The sequence below is a fragment of the Cetorhinus maximus genome, chromosome 3 (genome assembly GCF_964194155.1).
Source record: "Cetorhinus maximus chromosome 3, sCetMax3.hap1.1, whole genome shotgun sequence".
Classification (NCBI taxonomy): Eukaryota; Metazoa; Chordata; class Chondrichthyes; order Lamniformes; family Cetorhinidae; genus Cetorhinus; species Cetorhinus maximus.
In genome coordinates, this window is record NC_135881.1 from 186,999,931 (window position 1) to 187,023,102 (window position 23,172).

Sequence of the window (23,172 nt, forward strand, 5' to 3'; positions counted from 1 at the left end):
GATTTCCTTCCCTAAAGGATATTAGTGAACCAGATAGGTTTCTTAACAATTGGCAGTGGTTTCATGATCATCAGACTTTAAATTCCAGATTTTTGTTGAATTCAAATTCCACCATCTGCCATCGTGGGATTTAAACCCTGGTCCCTAGAGCATTACCCTGGGTCTCTGGATTACTAGCCCAGCGACAATATCACTGCACCACCACCTCCCCATGATTGCTCTGTCTTCCCTAGAGATCGAAGAAATGCATATGTAAAAGACAAATATATCCAATCCCGGTCACATAGGGAATAGTATTGTTACATCCTCGGGTTATACAGGTGCACATGGAGTGGGATGTGAGATGCCTGAATTGCTTACGGAGGTAGCTGATGCCAAGAAAGGGAATCTACAGCAAATCCAAATTTGTAACAAGACAAGGACATGGAAAAGAGCTGATCATTGAGAGGGAGAAGAACTGTTCCAAACGTCTAAATTGTAATTGTTGCATTGCATCATTTTTACAACATCTAATAAAACAGCCATCTGTGCGTTTCCAGTAAATTTAGATGCAGAGAGCAAGGTAGAGTTTGGCAAACTGTTTTGGATCTTAAGTAGTGTTCCATTTCCTTAAAAAGTGACTTCTTTAGGATAGCTCATATTAAATTAAATAAACTTTTCTAAATGCATTCCTTGTTCTGTGTATGCCAAGAGGGTAATTAGCCACAGTGACTTTCCACCTTAATATGGTTAAGGCAGGGAGGTCATATGGGTGATAACCTCATCCTACTCCTATTCTGGTCACCTGACCCAAGTTACACATCTCAGTTTTCCTCTCTTTCAGGAATCAGTCCAATGTTAGGCGGATGCATACTGCGGTGAAACTCAATGAAGTTGTGGTTAACAAGTCCCAGGATGCCAGACTCGTGTTACTGAATCTGCCAGGTCCCCCCAAGAACAGACAAGGGGATGAAAACTGTATCCTTTTCATGTCAGCTGCTACAGATTGTGCATTATGATGAAAAAGTGTGTGGGAAAGATTAAATTTTATTTCTAATCTGATTAAAAGCTTTCTTTAAAAAAAAGCCATATCACATGGTGCATCATTCTGTGTTTGATTATGTAACACGCTTTTCACTCCTCAACCTCCCTCTCTCCTTGTGTTTCTCTCCTTGACTTTTCAGCCACCTTTGAACACTGTTGACTAAACATATGCTCCAGAGCTTCTTTTCTCAATTGCCAAACATTTCGCTAATCCCTCTCATATCCTCCCCTCCACCCTCACCACTAATGAATGTGAGGAGCTCATGGACGACCTTGTCACCAAGTTAGGGAGCATTTATTCTGCGTCAGCTGATTTGTCCCCACTTTTCCCCTTGGCCATCAACCAAACCTTCCCCCAGCCCCACCTACCCTGGCTCTGCACCCCGCCACTGCCTTCCCATCTTCCCATCCCCTCTCTCAGCTTATCTGCTTCTACCCTGCCCCCGAACTCTTGATCATATCTTTCGCACACTTTCCAATTGCAGTCTTCCATGAGCCTTAGTGCTTCACCTAGTTCTATTGAGGATAATACACCCTTGACTTAAAGTTTGACAGACATGGAGTTCCTGGAGGTGCTGACTGAGGGCCTGAACAGAGTGTTGATGGTGCGAGGTGGTGGCAGCGAAGTGATCACCATTTATTCATAAGACAACTCCGATGGCCAGTTTTGAAGCATATTTACCGAATGTGATGCCAACAAATTTCACTGGTGACATTTGGCTTTTGCGTGTCTGGGGGTGGGGGGTGGTGGCTTTTGTGTGTCATTTGCTGCTGGGATCTTTGGATGTGATAGAAGAGAGAAGCATCCTGATGGTGGAAAGACTTCCATGGGTATCCTGGACCATGATGCCGAGACATCACTGCACGTTTCTTGATGGAAACAAAAAAGTAAACACTTGCATCATGTGACCAGAAAGCTCATTTTATGTTTTTTCTCTCTCTATCTCTCAACAGTTCTGTGTAAATGCTGTAATCCTAAATGTGTACTACTGTCAGTAGCACTGGTGTATTCTTAAATGCTGAATGGTTGTACATCTGTCCTCCTTTCCACAGAAACAGTCGGATCGAAGTCAAGAAATATCAGCACCGTTTGGGGGGAAAAAATGAGAATGCATCCTGAAAAGTGTTTGTTTTCACTATATAAATAAATGTGGAATTTCTATATGTTTTTTTTCTGGTCAACCTTAGTTTTGCCAGGCCAAACGCACCCAACTGTGCAAGTCGTCTCTCTCCAGGCACTTGCCAGTACTGGCCACTGGGTGGCCCTCCTGCTCTGTTTATTCCTATCCAGGGGCTCTACATTGTGGCACCTCCCCTCAGTAGATTGGACGCTCGTTTGCAATGGGGAGAAGGGAGAAGTCTGCCACCTCTCGGGGAATTCCGCATTGTTGTTTGTGGGTACTCGCCGAGATCTTGTGTCACTTCACTTTTATCCTAAGCCTACTTGCTCAGTTTTTAAAAAATTGCTTCATTTTTTTGCAGGAAGATAGGCTTGAATGATAGCCTTATTTCTATAAATACACACAGTATGTTGCAGATCAAACGAGTTTTAATGCTGGGAATGTATTATATGTAAGAATATTTTGTCAGATACTTTTCTATAAATGAAAAAGCAGCATTAAGAATAACAAAATATGATTTTTTAAACTTGGTCTATGTAGGAGTGCTGTTTCTTAAACTAAGAAACTGTAGTCTTGATTAAATGACCATGAGAATCTAAATAATGAGTATTTACCTACTAATTGTTTTTACTAATCTAGAATAGGGACAGGATAAGTATCTCTTTAAATAAGCTTTTGTTGTTTTCTACACACTACAAATGTACACCCAGGACTTTTATTTTCCTCTTTTTGCAACTAGGATTGGATAGATTTCATTGCAGAGTTTGTATGGAGAATTGGGTATCGAGCCTACACACTTGCAAGATCCTCTGTCCACTCACATTGATGAATGACCAAGCACTTCTTGCAATCTATCTTCTGCGTGTATATTCTTGGCGTGTATATGTGTGTGTTTTCTATGCACAGATGTTCTCCTCCAGAGTTTCTCTTTATATTTTTATAGAAATTAACAACTGAACATGGTATATTTTCCTTCTGAGCTTTTTGTCCAGTTTGAATTCATTTGTGTTGCTCACTCTAAACAAGCTGGTTCCTCCTTTTTGAAGCTCTTGTGTTGAAACGTTCCTGGCTGGTATGTTGTCTGCCTATAGTTGTGGATTATATAAAGGGTTTTAAACAACCAAGAAAGATTTTTCAAAGCCTCCAGTTCATATCAAGAAACAAAGAATGCAGGTGCCCCATCTATTTATTCTGACCCCCTATTGCCTGCACAGGCCTGGCTCTAGTTGCGGGCTTGGTCCTCACACCTGTCCAGGCCTGGCTGTCCCTGTGGATCTAGCTTCCTTAGTCTGAGCCCAATGAGACCACTTTTATCGTCCACATTATTACAGATCTAACACTCAGTTACTCATCCCTCTTATGTAACTGACCCCTCCATGTTAACAGCTGCTCTGAATTCTTTCAAGTGTTGGCACAGGTTGGTCCAATTTCTGGTTAGTGATGGGGTCCTTCCTGCCTATCTGACACAGCGTTCAGTCAATGTCGTATTCAAACATAGGAACCTCGCATCTCCCCTACATTAGTACAGGTCTGAATGTGAATGAGTAGCTCAACTTTCATTGCTACCCTGAGCTGAGAACTCTGCAAGATTGTATGCAGGTTGACCTTTAAGTCCTTACGTTATAAGTGAAGATTTTTATTTTGTCATTGGGTTGTTTCTATTAGGTAGGAGAAAACCAAATGCAGCATTTCCTGTTCACCAGTTTAATTGTGATGGTTTATCTGCTAAGAAAATACAGGTCCCCCGCCGCCCCCCCCAGCGTGACTGAAGTAATGTCAACTCGAACCTTTGCAGTCCAAACAATGGCCAAAAATAGTTCACCATACTCAGTTTCTGGTGAAATGACCACCATTTTTACAGAACGTTGCACAGCACAGATTGAACTGTGCCCATGGTTACATTGTACACTGTTTGGTCTTTTAAGAGTATAGGCTCCAGGATTGGAAATTCATGGAAAACCTGAGTAACCTAACATTTTATTCAAAATGTATTGAATTTATGTTCCCATTGTGTGCCAGTCTGATCTGTGATATTTCCCCACGCCTAATGGTAAACAATTGGGACAGAATGGTTTGGACAACTGTTTGACTAGGAGGAACTCCCATTATTTAGGGTGCAGCTAATGGAATTTTCCCAGCAAAGTGGCACTTTTTCCCAAAGAGACCTGTTCTCCTAAGTTTGCCTTGTACACAGGAATGTGTACACACACTGAAGAGAGATTTGGAGGCACTAACTCTTACCAGAAGCTTCTTTTTTTTTCACATCAATCTTTCTCAAGCTAGTGCAGCAGGTAGAACTGAGCTTAAATCCAATCTTGCACCATCTGGGAGGAAGTTGCCCAGATGTCAGCAGTTTTGGGACATTGTAATCCAGTTGTGGGATCTTAAAAGAGGGAAAAAAATGAAGTGCGATCGCAGAAGTAGGATCTGCTTTGTACCAAGTATGGTTATTTTGTGATCTCAGACTGAAGCTACATATCTGAGGCACCTTTAGTTATAACCCACAGCAAACTGCAGAGATCACTGCAGTTCTTAAAAAAAAAGCTTTCACAGGCCCTTTCCCACATGCAAAAGAAATGCCAGGAAAAACGATGCACTGAATAGACAGATTTGGTGAAGTTGGCCTTTTATTTCCAGTAAAAGGTAGTTTCATTTTAAAAATTACTATTCATATATTAGCTGCACCTTTTGATGAGTAATTTAAACTAGTTGTAATCATTTTTCATGCCAGTTTTGGTGGGGTAACTTATTTAGGCTATGTTTTTTGAGAGGAGGTGGGATGAGAGGAACAGGGTTTTTTTTAAACTGGTGTAAATGTGACTAAAACTTAACAGATGTTACAATTGTATAACCAACACATGTATTTAACAACTTGAAATTAAATTTCCAACCTTTCTAAAGTCTTCTAAGTACGGTTCTTGAGCAATGAGTATAACACAATGCATAATATATTTAGTTGAATCTATTGCACTGTTGTATTTGTATTACTGCGTGGGGCGGAGAGCAAAGTGGTTATGGCTTGTTATATAAAGAATAATGGATAACATTTCAGTCAACTTGTACAGCAACTGGGGCTGATTCATTGCAAATTTTGGATCCTTTTAAGCTTTGAAGAGCTGGTACTTTTTTGCCAACTTCACATGACGTTAGATTTAACAATAATCGCAAATGCAAAATCCACACGTTTTGTAAAGATTGAATTTCCAATTGAACTTTTCAGCCAGCAAAAGTATTTCTGGGGATACCATTTTCTCTCAAAGAAGTGCATTTTATTCCAGTGCTGTAGTTTTAATATGGTGTTGTCTGTCTTGAAGTTAAAGATTGTCAAGCTTTATTCCTTTATGATAAAATAAATTCTCAAAAAAGAAAACCTCGTTTTCAGATACTCAAAAATAAATGCAACATTGCAGTTCATATTGCATTACAGGTTAGGCCAAGCCTTAATTTTTTTTGCAGGTCCTGACACATTGTTTACACACACTTTGGTTAAGAGAAGGTGGGCGAAAGTACTTTTTCTGGTCGTCTGGATTTCATGGTCAGCAACGAAGCATTGGCACATACCACTGACCTCAAAAAGCTGCCCACAAAGATCTAGTGATCTCTACAGCAAAGATTTCCCCATTCCTGACATCAGTTAGTCATGGCTTGGGGCCCAGATTCAATCTCCAGGCACCCAACAAGTGATGTCATCAGGCAAGATAAGCAGCCAATTGCACCAAAGTATTTTCACAGAAAGTAAACCAGGAATTAAAATACATTGACTTTTTCACTATTAATTAAAATTTTATTAAGTGCAAATACATGGTTGGGATGTACACCAGATAGAAAATATCATAAAGTAAAAAACTTTGCACATTTTTAAAAGCTAACATAATGGAGAAATTTGACATGTCACAAATCTTAAATCAGTTTTTTATAGACAGTGAGGTTGTTCAGTCGTGATTATGGACATGGATCAAATATTTGGAATGGGAATGAATACAACAAGGGAGGGGAGAAAAATAGACTGACCATATTCTATAAAATATGGAATAAACTGGTGGGATTCAACAGTAGCAAATACCTGGTGCCCTCCGGCAATGACAAAACACGAGGTAGCCATCCACTCAAGATACAAAGACCATTTGTTTCCAAGGCATCGTATCAACAATCTTTCTTCCCAAGGACAATATCACAATGGAACAAGCTGCCAAAAAATATTGTTAGAGCCCCAGCACTTGAAATTTTCAAGGCCCATCTTTAGATTATTCCATTTACAAGTGTTTATTATCAGGACTACTATTTGGCAGGTCATGCCTGGTTTAGCTAGCACTATCCATAGAAATGCACAATACAGATATTGCCCTATAATGCCAAAGCAACTAAAGCAAAAGTATGCTGGTGAAAAAAATACTGCTCATTTAGGGTATAACTTTTTCAAGAGTTTTTACAGTAAACTAACAGCATAGAAGGGTATGTATTACTTGATTGCTGTCTGGAGGAGCCTCAAATGTACCCTATCATGAAGTGCTGAATCACTGAAAGCAACTTCTGAATTTTCATGTTTAACTGTAGGCTCTAGAAGTTGCTGTCAGTCTTAGAGGAGTAATGATGGAGAATGCTGACAGTTCTGATGTCATTACTAACACACAATCTGGCCTGCTATGTTTATTTGAACATGGATTTCCTGCACAAAGGACTCCTCCTGGAGTCACTATCTAATTGTTAATGAAGTCTCAACTTAGAGACTGTTCCTTTATGGTTAATTGTGCTGTCATTCAAATCTAAAATGAAATCTGTCCATGTTCATGCATGAATAAAGGCTACTTAAAAGATGGCACCAAAAGACACTCAATACATCGAAACTGAACTCAGCAGCAAAATATTAATGACTTAATCGGCAAAGGAATGGAAATGTAAAAAATTAATATGCATTAATTAACATTATTGCTATTTGTTCATTAATCTAGTAAAGGTTCACTGTTTTACGTGTTACCACTATCACATGCTAACCTTCATTCAGCGATAACACTCTGAGGCGGAAAGTCATAGGTTCAATCCCCTATCCAGACAGTTGACCACATAATCTAGGCTCACACTCCAGTACAATGCTGAGGGAGTGTTCGACTGTTGGATGTGTTGTCTATCAGATGAGACTTTAGCCTAATACCCAGCTCACCGTCTCAGCTGTTGATCAAAGATCTGTGGTGCTATTTCAAGGAAGAGCAGGAGCATTCAAAAAAAGATGGCACCTCTGACAGTGCAGCCCTCCCTCAGTACTGCAGTGTCAGGCTAGATTTTTTTGATCAAATGACTGGATTGGGCCTTGAAAACATAACCTTCTGAACCATGTGAGGGGGCTACCAGTTGACTGAGCCATAGGTGACACAGGTATTGAGGTATTAATATTTTTTGCCCTCCTGTTTTCCCTCGTGCTCACTACCTTGGAGAGCAATGTACAGTTTTTACAGCATATATGAAAAATATCCTGCCATAGAAATACTTACCTAATTATTGCTGACTGACAGAAAAGAAATGGTAGGCATGCACACTCTTATTAAACTAACAAATCTTTGAATGCTGACATTTATCATTTTCTGGTGAGCCTACTTTATTTTACATGTCTGGTTTCCTCTCTGTAAAGTACAAACTTTACAGAGTGAAGCAGGGGAGGATTTATCCTTGGCCTATCAATCACACACACCAGCTAACATTTCACTGCTGGCCAGCACTGAAGAGGTTGAAGATTTTGGAGTACATTGCTACCCTGTCATGTAAGAAATGACAATGGCAAAAGCCAACAGCACCAAGGATGGACTTTGTGGTTGTACGTCTTCCATATTATACTTTCTGAATATTTCATTTGCATCCATAAATCTTCACAGCAAGGCAAAATGAGCTTATGGCTAATGACAAAAGAGCTTGAGCAGATGCAATAGGCATGGGTTAAAGAGCATCTAATACATAATTAAAATTTGGGGGGGAAGGAGAGAATCGTTCTCAGGCATGACTGATAACATTGGGTACTGATGTGATTTGACTTTTTTTTTAAAAAAAAATCTTTTTCACAATTTAGACTTAAAAAAATAAGCACCTATCCTTGATTTAGATTTCAAAGGCATTCATTTCCTCGTTTTATTTATCGTCCCATTTTGCCTTGCAGCATCATCTCTTTTGTCATTTAATCACTCCTGCCTTCCATTCTATTACAGACCTTTCCTTTTGTTCTTTCTTCCCCTCTTCCCTAGCCACCCCTGCCCTTTTCCCCCCCAGTCTCCGTACTTATTTGTCCCGGTTCTGACAAAAGGCCATCAACCTGAAACATTCACACGGTTTCTTTCACCGCGGAGGCTGCCTGGCCTGCTGAGTATTTCCTTCATCATCTCTTTTTATATGAGAGAAGAAGGGGAACTAGGGTCGTGAGCAAAAGGAAGAGAAAAGTGGTTTAAAAAGTGCACAAAGGGGTTGATGCTACAAAGGAAAATTGGGTACTAATGGGATAAGAAACGAAAGATGGGTCTAAAGGAGATATAGGTGGCAACAGCATTACCAGCATCTGCTGTCCGAAAAAATGGTTGCAATGGTTACGATCTGAAATTATTGTCAAATGCTTGTGAAGTGCCTAATAGCAAGATGAGCTGCTGTTCTTTGAGTTTCCATTAAGCTTCATTCCAACCATGTGGAAGAGCAAGAATGGAGAGGCCAGAAGGGGAGTGGGTTAGAGTATTAAAATGGCAAGCAAACAGACACTCAAGGTAATGCTTGTGGACTGAATGGAGGTGTTCAGCAAAGTGATCACTCAATCTTCATTTGGTCCCCCCATCTAGAGGAGACGGCATTGTGATCAGCAGACACTATACTAAATTGAAAGAGGTCCAAGTATGGCACTCTTTCACCTGGAAGGAGTAAGTGTTTGGGATTCTAGACAATGAGAGTGAAGGCAGTGAAAGGGCAGACTTGCATCTTTTGTGCTTGCAGGTCAAGGTGCCATGGGGAGAGGCAGGTGTGTTGGGAATGTTTGAAGAGTGGACCAGGGATTGGTCCCTTCGAAATGCTGAAAAGTAAGGGGAAAATGTGTTTGGTGGTGACATTTTTGGAGGTGATGGATATGGTGGAGGATGATCCATTGAACGTGGAGGCTATTGGGGCGGAAGATGAAGAGTTTGATTCTGAATGGTGTTACGACCGCAGCTGGTGTTATTCACCAAGCAAGCTAATTCCCAGAGGGAAACTTGTCTTACTGATCATAACTTTTTTGTTTTGTATTTTGAAAATGAGGGGAGAACTACTGACCCCAGAAGCATAGAATCTCAGTAACACTTATAGGATATATGATTTATTAACAAGAAAAAAAACTTAAACATGCAAGAGTAAAATTACACCATTGAAACAGTCTTACAAAACATTCCCCCAAAAAACTCATTTGGTCAGAACATACAAGCAAACTACTTAGCAACAGCTTCCTTATAGATTTTTAACCATAAAAATCCAGTAATATTACCCAAGGCATAAACTGCTGCTACTTTAATAAAGTATACCACATGACTTCTCAATCTCTTCCACTCTGCTGTGGAAATCCAAAGGAAGTTCAGAAACAGACTACTTTCTGAAAACAAAGACTTCTCTGTCTTGAAACTGGATGGTTGCTTCAAATTCACAACTTTCTCAACACAGAACTGGTCTCAGGATATCTCCCCCACACAGCCACCTCAACTCAACTAAACATCTCCCTTAAATATCTTTTTTTCCTTTTCATCCTAGACTCCATTGTCCTAAGCGCCTCTTTGAACTCAAATTTTCCAAAATATAAAAATCTTTCAAGTCTTCCTATTGCCTCCACTTTTGGGTCAAATAAAATTTAATAACCTTCCCTCGTTTACTTTTGAAACCTTTGTAAGTTGTAAAAGTCCCTTAAACTCCCTTTGAAATTTAGCAGCTGAAAAGCCAAATCCTTACCTATCACCAAATGCAAATTTTAAAACCCAATTTATTTACTTGTAATTCCAACTTCACCATAGCCTCTCATTACAAATGCATGCATCTAACTCCTTTACCTTTCATCTCTCCGTTCCCACAGCCAAGCTGTCTTTACTAACTTTCCCCAATTTAATTATCCATGGAGACTCAAACACACAGCCTTCTTTACAGGATACCACCATATCCCCAAAAATATTTTTTAAAAAACACATCCATCTTCACAATAGTCGTGTGCTAATTGTAATGGAAAAAAGGATTAAGTGCCTTGTGTTGAAGGGTGTTATTTTAGGTGGTAGATTTCCCTGTGGACAGCAAGACCATTCATTATTCTAGTTTATTTTCCATTTTCCTGCTTGTAAGCTGCTCTGTCCTTTATATTCCCACAATGTAAAATTTTTAAAAACAAAGACACTGAGGAGCTTTTAGCCAGGCTCTTTAGCATTTTAGCTTAGTGAGTAAGTGTATCAAACCCTTTGAGAGCAAATTCATGTAATACTGAATTTATTTTTAAACTTTAATCCTTACCCCCAACACGCACGCACACTCTGTCTCAAGCAGAGACACATACTCACACACATATCATTACTCGCATGCATCTTCTTCTTTGTTCCTTCTCCTTTTCTGTCAGTGATTGTTCATTTTGATCAGAGAATTTCTCTTTCATCCAGCAGCAGTAATGAGAGAGCTGGGTAAATCGAAGGATTTTGCCCTTAGCATAGAATTTACAATTAGAATCTTTTTCTCTAAATGCAAAATACTGCAGAGCGCTGGAAATTTGAAATAAAAATAAATCTCTCTCTCTCTATCTGCCATACGTTTGTGTGTTTCTATCTTGCTGGATGTAAGCATAAGTCCCCCTTTCCATCTTCATTGTGTTTATCTCTTTTGCTATGGAAATGTGTTGATGTCAAATATTAAATTTCAATTTCATCTGCTGAACTCACATATGGATTTTTTTTTTAAAGAGGCAGCTTCAACGACTAAAACAAGGACACTGATGTAAGATGGCTGCCGGAGGTCACCTGACATGTCAGCAACTGCAAGTTGGTCAAGTTTCTGGAAGTTTCCAATGTGGATTGCAATTGGAACATGTCCAGGCAGCCCTCCAGTGGAATTTCACATCTGCTGATGTCAATGATTACTTCAAAGGTTGATGGAAATTTAAAATGGTTACCACCATTTGCATCAGTCTGACAGCTACATTCCATTTTGTCAGGCTGGGCATGGAGGGTCTGCAGAGCCAATGGCTACACCTTTGATGTGATATGTTCTTCCTAGCTCAGTACATGGATAAATGGGTCAGTCAGAAATTATGTCTTGGACATTTAAAAAAATAATCCTCTAGACCATAACACATTAGCCAAGGTCTGTCCAGACATAAGTTAATCAATTACCTTCTGTGAAATACTCAATCATCATGGAGAGTGAGGTTACATGATTTGGATCACCATTTTGATTTTAAAATTAAAAACACATTTGCTTTGGAGCAGTCTAGAGAAGGAACATCTGAAAACAGCAAAAAAAAAGCTGCTTGCCTCTCTCTATCTCTCTTTCAACTAAGCTGAATTCTGTGTTGCTTAGATCAGACTGTGGGCAGCAGACTTACAATCTGAATTCTTTATTTACTTGCCTCCTCTCGTAGAATCTTAATTTGGCCAAAAGTTAACCTTCTCTACCTTGTACCTTGTATTTTTGCATGCTTGTGTGTGTGTGTGTTGTGACAGTGTGTTTATCTTTTTAAAATATTTTAACATCTTTACCAAGGTGGATTTTTAACACAAAAAACTAACCCATTGTTTAAACTCAAGGAAGCTTGGCTGACTGTGTTCTTTCCCATCAGCATGTAAATAATATGTACATAGTCAGAATTGACACATTCATCCTTACATATTTCAAAAAAAAAACCTATTTCAATCAACTGAGGAGTGGGATAAAGGGGGAGTCCTAGAAACTTAGAAAAATAGAATTAAGAGTAAGTCATTCGGCCCTTTGAGCCTGTTGCATCATTCAATATGATCATGGTGGATCCTCTATCTCAACCCCATACTCCCACTCTCTCCCCAGATCCCTTGATGTCTTTAAAGCCTATCTATTTCCTTCTTAAACATATTCAGTGACTTGGCCTGGAGGATTCCACAGGATCCCCAACCTCTGGATGAAGGAGTTTCTCCTCATCTCAGTCTTAAATGGCCTATCCCATATCCTGAGATTGTGACCCCTTGTTCTAGACACCCACCCACCCACCCACCCACCCACCCCAGCCAGAGGAAACATCACTAGACTGCCCAACCATCCCAGAATTTTATACGTTTCAATGGGATCCCCTCTCATTCTTCTAAACTCCAGACCTAGTCAGCCCAATCTCTCTTCATATGACAACTCTGCCATCTGACGAATCAGTCTGGTGAACGTTCGTTGCACTCCCTCTGTGGCAAGTATATCCTTTCTAAGGTAAGGGGACCAAAACTGCACACAATACTCCAGGTGTGTTCTCACCAAGGCCCTGTATAACTGCAGGAAGACATCCTTACTCCTGTACTCAAGTCCTCTTGCAATGAAGGTCAACATACCATTTGCCTTCTTAACTGCTTGCTGCACCTGAATGCTTGCTTTCAGTGATTAGTGTACAAGGACACCCAGGTCCCTTTGTGCATCAACATTTCCCAACCCATTACCATTTAAATAATACTCTGCCATTCTGTTTTTTCTGCCAAAGCAGATAACTTCACACTTATCCACGTTATACACACTTATCCACGTTATTCTGCATCTGTCATGTATTTGCCCACTCACTCAGCCTGTCCAAATCACCTTGAAGACTCTTAACATCCTCCTCACATTCCCATCTAGTTTTGCATCATCAGCAAACTTGGAAATATTACATTTGGTTCCCTCATCCAAATCATTGATATATATTGTGAAAGCTGTGTCCCAAGCACTGATCCCTGCGGTACCCCACTAGTCACCATCCGTCATTCCAAAAAAGACCCATTTATTCCTACTCTCTGTTTCCTGTCTGCTAACCAATTCTCTATCCATCCCAATATATTACCCCCAATCCCATGTGCTTTAATGTTGCCCACTAACCTCTTGTGTGAGACTCAAAAGTTTTCTGAAAATCCAAATACACATAATCCATTGGTTCTCCCTTATCTATTCTGCTAGTTATGTCCTCAAAAAACTCCAGTAGGTTTGTCAAACAAGATTTCCTTTTCATAAATCCATGTTGACTTTGTCTAATCCCATTGATATTTTCTAAGTGTCCTGGTATCACATCCTTTATAATAGACTCTAGTATTTTCCTTACCACTTATGTTTGGCTAACTTGTCTGTAATTCCCTTTTTTTCCCCCTCCCTCCTTTTTTAAATAGTGGGGTTACATTTGCCAACCTCCAATTTGCCAGCACTATTCTAGAATCTACAGAACTTTGGAAGATGACAACTAATGCTTCCATTATTTCCATGGCCACCTCCTTTAGTACCCTGGGATGTAGATTATTGGGCCCTAGGGATTTACTGACTTCCAGTCCTATTAATTTCTCCAGCACTTTTTTTTAGCAGTACTAATTTCCTTCAATTCCTCCTTTTCACTAGACCCTTTTTTCCCTAGCATTTCTGGGAAGTTATTTGTGTCTTCCTCCGTGAAGACAGAACTAAAGTAGTTGTTTAATTGCTCTGCCATATCTTTGTTCTCTGTTATAAATTCTCCCATTTCGGACTGAAAGGGACCTACATTTGCCTTCACTAATCTTTTTCTTCTTACATACTTACAGGAACTTTCACAGTATTTTATGTTCCTTGCAAGTTTACTCTCATACTCAATTTTTCCCCTCTCAATCAATCTTTTGATCCTCCTTTGCTAATTTCTAAACAGCTCCCAATCCTCAGGCTTGCTACTTTTTCTAGCAACTTTATATGACTCCTCTTTGGATCTAATACTATCCTTAATTTCTTTTGTTAGCCATGGTTGGGCCACTTTTCCTGTTGTGTTTTTGCACCAGGAAGAAATATATAACAGTTGCAATGCATGCATTTGTTCCTTAATTATTAGCCATTGCCTATCAACCACGCCTTTTAATGAAGTTCCCCAATCTATCTTAGCCAACTCACACCTCATATCTTCATAGTTTCCTTTGTTTAGATTTAGGACCCTAGTTTCGGATTGGACTACTTCACTTTCCTACCTAAGGATGAACTCTTCATGTTATGGTCACTGTTCCCTAAAGGACCCCACACAACAAGATTGTTAATTAACCCCTTCTCATTGCACAAATCTAGGACAGCCTGTTCCCTAGTTGGTTTCTCGATGTACTGGTCTGAAAAACCATCTCATACACACTCCAGGAATTCATCTGCCACAGTATTATTGCTAATTTGGTTTGCCCAGTCTATATGTAGATTAAAGTCACCCATGATTACTGTAGCACCCTTGTCGCATGCACTTCTAATTTCCTGTTTAATACTGCCCCTTACCTTACCACTACTATTTGGAGGGCTATATACAACTCCCACTAATGTTTTCTGCCCCTTGTTGCTTCGTAGCTCCAGCCAGACTGATTCTACATCTAGATTTTCTGAGCCAATATCTATCCTCTCTCACCTTGCACTGATTTCATCCTTAACTAATAATGCCATGCCAACTCCTTTTCCGTTTTGCCTGTCCTTCCTAAATATCACATACCCTTGGATATTCAGTTCTCAGCCTTGGTCACCCTGCTGCCATGTCTCTGTAATCACAATCATATCATACCTGTTTACATCTATTTGCGCTGTTAATTCATCTACCTTATTGAAAATGCTTTGTGCATTCAGATACTGTGCCTTTATACTTGTCTTTTAACACATTTTTTTTAATACTATGGCCCTACTTGCTGCTAGCCCCTGTTTCCTCTGCCTTCCAATTTTGCTTTTTACTTTTCTGTCTTTCATTTCTATCTTTGTTTCACTCTCTTTTGTCTCCCCACTCAGGCTCCCATCCTCCTGCTGCTCTAGCTTAAACCCTCCCCCACAGTGCTAGCGAATACCCCTGCGAGGATAATGGTCCCGGTCCTGCTGGGGTGCAATCCGTCCAGTTTGTACAGGTCCCATCTTCCCCAGAATCAGTCCCAGTGCTTCAGGAATCTAAATCCCTCCCTCCTACACCATCTCTCCAGCCACGCATTCATCTGGTCTATTCTCCTATTCCTGATCTCACTAGCACCCAGCACGGAGTAATCCTGAGATTACAGCCTTTGAGCTTCTGCTTTTTAAGTTATTTCCTAGCTTCCTATATTCTGCTTGCAGGAACTCATCCCTCTTTTTACCTGTGTCGTTGGTATCGATATGTACCACAACCTCTAGCTGTTCACCCTCCCCCGTCATAATGTCCTGCAACTGCTCAGTGACAACCTTGACCCTGGCACCAGGGAGGCAACATACCATCCAGGTGTCATGTCTGCAGCTGCAGAAACATCTACTATTCCCCTTACGATAGAATCCTGAACCACTGTTGCTCACCCACTCTTTTTTCTCCTCCGCCTGTGCGGCTGAGCCACTCGTGGTGCCACGGACTTGGATCTTGCTGCACTCCCCTGAGAAAGCATCTCCCCCAGTAGTACCCAAAATGGAAAATCTGTTGGAGAGGGAGATGGACCCAGGGGACTCCTGCACTTGTGCCTTTACTCTATCTGGTGGTCACCCATTCCCTTTCTAACTTTGCACTCTTCATCTGCAGTGTGGCCACCTCACTGTATGTGCTATCCACAAAGATCTCAGCCCTGCAGATGCAGCATAGTGACTCCAGCCACTGCTCCAGATCCGAAACTTGGATTACAAGTAGCTGCAGCTGGAGACATTTCCTGCACACGTGGTCACCATGGACACTGCAAGAGTCCCTGACTTCCACATTGCACAGGAGGAGCGTTCCACATGACTGAGCTGCCCTAGCATGGCTTACCCTTAAATTACTCCCTTTACTTTTACTTCCACTCATTTAGAGACTGCTAAGGACATTAGAAATACAAGTCCTACCTACCAAGGCTGCTGCTCCTCTTTCAAACTCCAACTGAAGTACTCAAATACAGCCCAAAGCAGCTCTCCAGTGCTTCCTTCTTCACTCGGTTGTGACACACTCCTAATATTTTTTTTTTACTTTCTAGCTTCCGCCTCTTCTCTCTAATTTACAAAGTTGCTGATCATTGCAGATGGTGCCTTTCTGCACATGAATTGAAGCTTCTTTTGTTGCTTGATATTCCTCTGTTGCACCAGCTAACTGCGTTACATTTTGGTGTTGTCCAGGAAGGTCTGGGTGCAGTCCTATGGTATCTCTAAAGATGTCAGAAAGATTGGGCTGAATTTTCCCAGCTCTGCGGTAGTGGGGTTGGAGGCGGAGGGTGGGGAATTAAGGAGAGCTGCATCGGACTGACTCCCCAACACATTCCCGCCATCAGCGATCTTTCCCAGGAGCAGGCTGGGAAGCGGATCTGCTCCCACTCCCCAAGGCAGGTAGGAACTAAAATTGTTAAGGCCTCAATTAGGGTGATTTTGCAACCTCGCCAGCATTTTGCCAGTGGCAGAGCACCCCCCCCCACCCCAATCATGTGTGGAGACTACCAGATTAATGGAAGTGGCCTCCCTGCTGCAGACCGGGGGGGGTGATCAGAGCCAGAGTCTCCATGCCTTAATGACAGGGCCTCATAAAGTTAAGGTCACATCCATAGCTAAAATGATTCCGCTCATGGCATTCCTCCTCTGCTCCAAGGAGCCTAATGGCTTTAAAAGATGATGATTTTTTTCTTTACATATCCATACCTCTGAGGAAGCATCAATGTTGAGGCTCCCAACCTGTCTCAGCAGCACCCACCTCTCCTAGGGGCTGTTGAGGCTTCGGAATTGCTGATCTTTTGATTGCTGCCGGCAAGAGTGTGCCGGCCATTGCGAGAGTGGAGGTGGCCGATCAGAAGACCACCTCCTGAAAGATTGTGGCCTGGTCTTGCTGCTGGAAAGTGCATGCTCAGAACCTCCATTTGGTCCTGACATCAGCACCTGCAGGGAAATCCAGTCCAATGCCTCTTGGTAAAAGATGTGCTTGAGCTTACACTAATTAATCTGCTTTCCTCGCATACTTAATGATGCCATCCGAAATCCTCAATTAGATTACAGCCTTATAATTAAGTCCCATAATATGATCACGCTACTTTATTTTAATCTAGCAGATGAAGATCAAGAAGACAGTGATGATGAAGAAAGAATGTCACTTGATTTCACACTCGCAGTCACCAGCTCAGATAATTAGAGGATATCATTTAGTGAAACACGGAGCATAAGTGCACTGCAGCCAGGGAAGTGGGTGAGGACGGCACATGTGCCAGATTGCCAGAGGAAAACGTCACACCCAAGTTCAGCTCAGGAGAGAGCTTTGATGGGACAGGCCGTGGAAGATGATAAGCGCACACAACAAAATGTTTGATGCATTGGAACGGCTGACAGAAAGCTTGCCGTCTATGACAAGGAGGGTAGAGGAGTCCAGCACCAACTTGGCACAGGGCTTTTACAGAACTTGGAGCTCATCCTTTCCAGCATGGGGCGGTGGCCAACTCCTTCAACACACATAGACCCAACAGCTCCACACTCCTTACCTTCACTGTTATTGACCATCACATTGTCCACCTGACCTCAGCACAAAAGTAAAAAGCCAACACAATATATACCTTCCAAAACAAATTTATAAATTAAATTATGCTTGCCTTCAAACTTAAGCTCAAACACAAAGGTGGACCCAACCATGATGCAGTCTCTGATGGCCGATATCTCAGTTTTCTCTGCAGGACAAGCAATTTCCACCAAAAGTCTGAGCGTTAAACTGGAATCTCAGATTGCTATCATGCAGGGTTAGCTTGCTGCCACATAAGCTCAGAGTGTTGTCATCAGCGGTCAGAGGGGCTGAGGCACCAGCCCAGGCAAATGCTAATGGCTCCATGCCGTTCAAACCTCTCTCAGGATGATAGCATTCATAATCCTGCTCCTGCCACTCTCCCAGTGGCCTTGCTGTTGCCTGTCAGTTGGGCAGCCCAGACTGCTGCTGCCCATGCCAAGATGGTGCAGTCTGCAGACTGGCCTTCTGCGCCCAGAGCTGATCAAAGTCATCCCCATCTGCAGCCTCCTGAACTGAAAGTCAGCCATGCTCTGGCCATTGGGTAGGAGCACTAAGATAGGTGAATGCACGCAGAAAACAAGCACTAATGGGCTGCATAGGTAGATTAATTCAAGTTTGAAGGCAAGTATGATTTAATTTATAAATTTGTTTTGGAAGGTATATATTATGTTGGCGTTTACTTTTGCGTTGAGGTCAGGAGGGGTCAGTTACAGTGAAGGTAAGGATTGTGGGACTGTTGACGAATGAGAAGTTGGGGTTAGGTTAACTGGCATCGTACTTGAATTAATCTTTGATGTACAACCCGAGCAGAAAGGAGCTGTCTAGCTTGCTGTCTCCCTTTCTCTTCTGCCTCAAAATCCTCCTCATATTCCTCAGCCTATGGTCCTGGTGAAGAGGGCTCATGATGTAAGGCCCCACAGGATGCAGCAGGGCACCACAAATCTTCATACACACTCCTCCAGAGTGGACCAGGCAATGGAATCATTGCTTCAGCTTCCAGTGGTGGTCTTTATCCCATTTCTTGTAGCAGAATGACTCATCCTAAGCGTGCTGCAGACTTTTGCATGGTTTGCAAACTGGAGTCATGTGTATATCGTCAGTTGATTTCCCTTGTCTCCAAGGAACCATCCTTTCAGTTTCTGTGGTGGCTGAAAGACAGCTGGCAGAGTGGACACCAGCAGAATGAAGGCATCGTGACTGCTGTCAGGATGCCAGGCATTGAACTGCATGATTCACCACTTTCGCCCATTGAGGGAGTGGAATCCTTTTTGGTTCCAGTATAGGGTACAGTTGACATGCAACACCTACAATGTGATGTGTGTGTCATCAGTGGCACCTTGCATCATGGGAGGTTTGCACTCTTTTTGAATAGAGAACTTCAGTGCCCTACTTTATAAACTGATGTTGCCAGTATCTCCAGTTCCAGACTGGAAGGAGACAGATGCATAAAAGTTCATAGCTACAATCGCCCTCACAGCCAGTGGCAATGAGGGTCCTTGACCCGCTCTGCAGTTGGAGTGGTGGCTGCAGCAGTTGGCAGATTTCAGTGAGAACCTCCTTAATGAAAGGTAGACGTCCCAAATTTTGGCACTCACTGAGGCTCTGGTAGGGGGAATGTTTCCTGAACACCCTGGGTGGATGCGGCCTCCTGCTGAGAACCTGTCTTGCCTCCCACCTCCCCTCTCTTCCAGCAGCTTGTCCTGTACAACATGGCTTCTGCTTTGTTCATTCTCCCAGTTACACTTGATTACAAGGGGAATGCCTACAAATGCATCCATGTCCAGGAGCAACTGCTTTGTGGAAAGACCTTGAGGTCAGTAAAAAGTATTCCAGCACCTGCCACAGCACTCCCTGTAGACTTTTGAAACTTGAAGGAACTATAGAAAGCACCAACAAACGTAGAATTGAACAAGCAGCCAGAAGAAATAAACCAGAAACTAATCTTTAATTAGTTAATGATTTCTCTAAATAGTGCTGGTTAGGGAGAGGCCCCTTGTGCTGCTTCCCACATGTTGAGCTGATTACACTTCACATTTAGTCACCCCAATCCAGATTTTCAAGTGCCTTCAAGAATGAGCACACAATTGGCAATGACTGTAACATCGGAATGCTTTTTTAAAAATTCATTCATGGGATGTGGGCTTCGCTGGCTGGGCCAGCATTGATTGCCTATCCCTAGTTGCCCTTGAGAAGGTGGTGGTGAGCTGCCTTCTTGAACCGCTGCAGTCCATATGGTGTAGGTACACCCACAGTGCTGTTAGGAAGGGAGTTCCATCATTTTGACCCAGCGACAGTGAAGGAATGGTGATATATTTCCAAGTCAGGATGGTGAGTGACTTGGAAGGGAACTTACAGGTGGTGGCATTCCCATCTATCTGCTGCCCTAGGCCTTCTAGATGGTAGTGGTCGTGGATTTGGAAGGTGCTGTCGAAGGAGCCTTGCGTGAATTTCTGCTGTGCATCTTGTATCACAGAATCTCAGAATCACATGATATTAACAGCACAGAAGGCAGCTATTCGGCCCATCGTGTCTGTACCGGCTCTCCAAATGAGCAATGTGATCTAGTGCCGTCGCCCTGCCTTTTCCCCAAACCCCTGCACCTTGTTTCTATTCAAATAGTCATCCAATGCTCTCTTGAATGCTTGATTGAACCTGTCTCCACCACACTACCAGGCAGTGCATTCCAGACCCGAATCACTAGTTGTGTGAAAAAGTTTTTTCTCACATCACATCACGTCACACTGCTGCTACTGTGCGTCAGTTGTGCAGGGAGTGAATGTTTACGGATGTGGTGCCAATCAAGCAGGCTGCTTTGTCCTGGGCGGTGTCAAGCTTCTTGAGTGTTATAGGAGCTGCACTTATCCAGGCAAGTGGGGAGTATTCCATTACACTCCTGACTTATGCCTTGTAGATGGTGGACAGGTTTTGGGGAGTCAGGAGATGAGTTATTCATCTCAGGATTCCTAGCCTCTGACCTGCTCTTGTAGACACAGTATTTATGTGGCTGGTCCAGTTCAGTTTTGGATCAATGGTAACCCCAAGGATGTTGATAGTGGGATATTCAGTAATGGTAATGCCATTGAACATCGATGGTTAGATTCGCTGATGGGAAGGATTACTCAGTGGGATAATGGGCGGAATTTTCCATCCCCACTGGTGTTGGGCGTGTTCGGCAGCATGAGCGGACAATATGGTGAAAAAAACTAAAAATTAGTTTCACGACATCATGAAACCAGTTTGCAATCGTCCGCCCTACCCATCAATGGCAGGCCGCGTTTCTGTCGGACATCGGGAACAGTGTTGTAATGCATCAGCATATCATTATAAGCCAGGCCTGCAAGAATCATACCCCCATGCTGGATTGTCCAAGTATACGTAAGGTGTGCACTTGGCGGGCTGCACTTTGAGGGGAACTCGGAGGCTAGTGCACAGTAATGTTGTACAGCGCTCACAAGGGCCGCCTGTTGGACTTCAAGTTTTAAGTGAGTTGGGGGGAGCAAGGTCTGCCCTGCGGTTGAGATGACTTGGGGGGTTGAGGGCAAGGGCTTCATTGTGGTTGATGGTTGTGTACAAGCACGTGTGGGGTGGTGGGGAGGGAAGTGGCCACGGATCAGGAAAACCTTGTATAAAGTGACCATTCCTTTGCATCTGAGACAGTTCAGGAGCAGCCACATTGATATGAGTGGAGTCAGGCCTCTAGCTTACCTACCCACTCGAGCAAGGCAGAGGCATAAAAGTGCCATCAAGTGCTCCAGAGCTTTCCATCCCTCGGGCACAGACTGCAAACTAATGAATGTTTTAGTGGACTGCAGAACAGTCGGATGATTCTGCATGTTGTATAATCTCCTTGCAAAAGATGGCCATGAAGTAGTCACTGATGGAAGCACTCACATCCTTGCAATGTCACCATTCAGGTTTGGATCGGTCTCTCCCATGTTTTAAGCTAACAGTGCAGCCTTACAGCGCAGGTTAGGAGAATGCCGGCACCTGAGCTGAGAGCACAGCATTCAGTCCAATGGGCAAAGCTGCCGCCAATCGGTCAGGTGGAGAGGGGCAGAGCAGGGTGGGGTTTTGGGTGGCCATGCAGCTCTGGCCATCCAAGTGGTGGCCAGTGCTGTCCAGGATGCGTTAAAAGGCCTTCAGGCTTAACCAAGGGAGGTTCTTAGAACACCCAAGCTAACCCACGCATCTCTCTCTTTCACCCTGCAGGAGGAATATATCAGGAGCATGGAGCCTGGTTACCTAATTGTCTGCCTCATGGCGTTCAGAGAGTGGAGATGATGGAGAAGGGAATGGTGGAGGCGTCTGGATGCCCAGAGGGAGGAGCAGCACCCTCAAGAAGAAGGAGCGGCTGGGGTTGCTGAAGAGCCACAGCGAGCCATCGCTGGTCAGCACCTAGCTAGCCCCAGGGTCTATAGATGCAGCATTTCATTCCTGCAGATGACCGAGAAGATGTGGCGCCAAAGACTACACATGTCTAGGGAACTGGTCGGTCACATCTGCCAGTGGCTGCAGGGTGTGGTGGACATGGAGGGCATCCACTGCCAGTGGCCGTGAAAGTGACCGTGGCACTTGATTTTTACACCAGTGGCTCCTTTCAGGGCTCCAGAGGTGATCCCTGTGGGATATCACAAGTTAATCTATGAGGTCACGGATGCCATCTTCACAAAAGCACACAGCTTTTGCATTTCACCCGAGACCAGGAAAGAAAGGATGCAAGAGCGATTAGATTTGCCCAGATCTCGGGTTTCCCACAGGTGCAGGGTGCCATCGCCTGCATTCATGCGGCGCTCAGATCTCAGGCGTAATAAGCGGCCAACTATGTCAACCGCAAGGGCTTCCATTCGCTGAATGTGCAGCTGGTGTACGATCACCAAAAACACATCCTGCAAGTCTGCGCAGTTTCCAGGGAATGTCCACAGCTCCTACATTCCCGGTCACACATCCCTGATGTCTGCCAGGATCCACAGAGGCTGCAGGGTTGGCTCCACGGGTACAAGGGCTACCCACAGAGGACGTGGCTGATGACACCTGTGTGGCGGCCTCAGACTGCAGCAGAGTGAAGGTATAACGAGGCTCATGCTGCAACTCACACCTTGGGGGAATAAACTATCAGGATGCCGAAAATTAGGTTCCAACACCTGCATCGGTCTGGTGGAGCCCTGCAATACAGCCCACAGAGGATGTCACACATCATTGTCGCCTGTTGCACTCTTTACAAACTGGCGCTGCAACGGGGATAGGAGCTGGCTGAGGAGGAGATGGGGGAGCTAGAGGTGTCCTCTGATGAGGAGGACGTCGACAGGGATGAGGGTGAGGAGGTCCTCGCAGGCGACGATGAAGGTGATGAGGCCATCGCACTGGCCAGACAAGGTAGGCGTGCTCGGGAGGCCCTGTTACCTGCTAGATTTGTAAAGGATAATGACAACATGCAGTGAA

General features: G+C 43.2%; 1 protein-coding gene across 8 annotated transcripts in view; it reads left to right on the top strand.

Annotated features, from left to right (window-relative positions):
* Positions 1-2,188, top strand: part of LOC144679098 (solute carrier family 12 member 7-like) — a 261,233-nt gene extending 259,045 nt beyond the window's left edge. For all 8 annotated transcript variants that reach the window (XM_078539393.1, XM_078539398.1, XM_078539396.1 and 5 more), the window contains 2 exons: positions 824-957; positions 1,579-2,188. In XM_078539393.1, the coding sequence (XP_078395519.1) occupies positions 824-957; positions 1,579-1,670 (226 nt within the window). In that variant the 3' untranslated portion in view covers positions 1,671-2,188. The remainder of the gene's footprint in view (positions 1-823; positions 958-1,578) is intronic.
* The last annotated feature ends 20,984 nt before the right edge of the window (positions 2,189-23,172 follow it).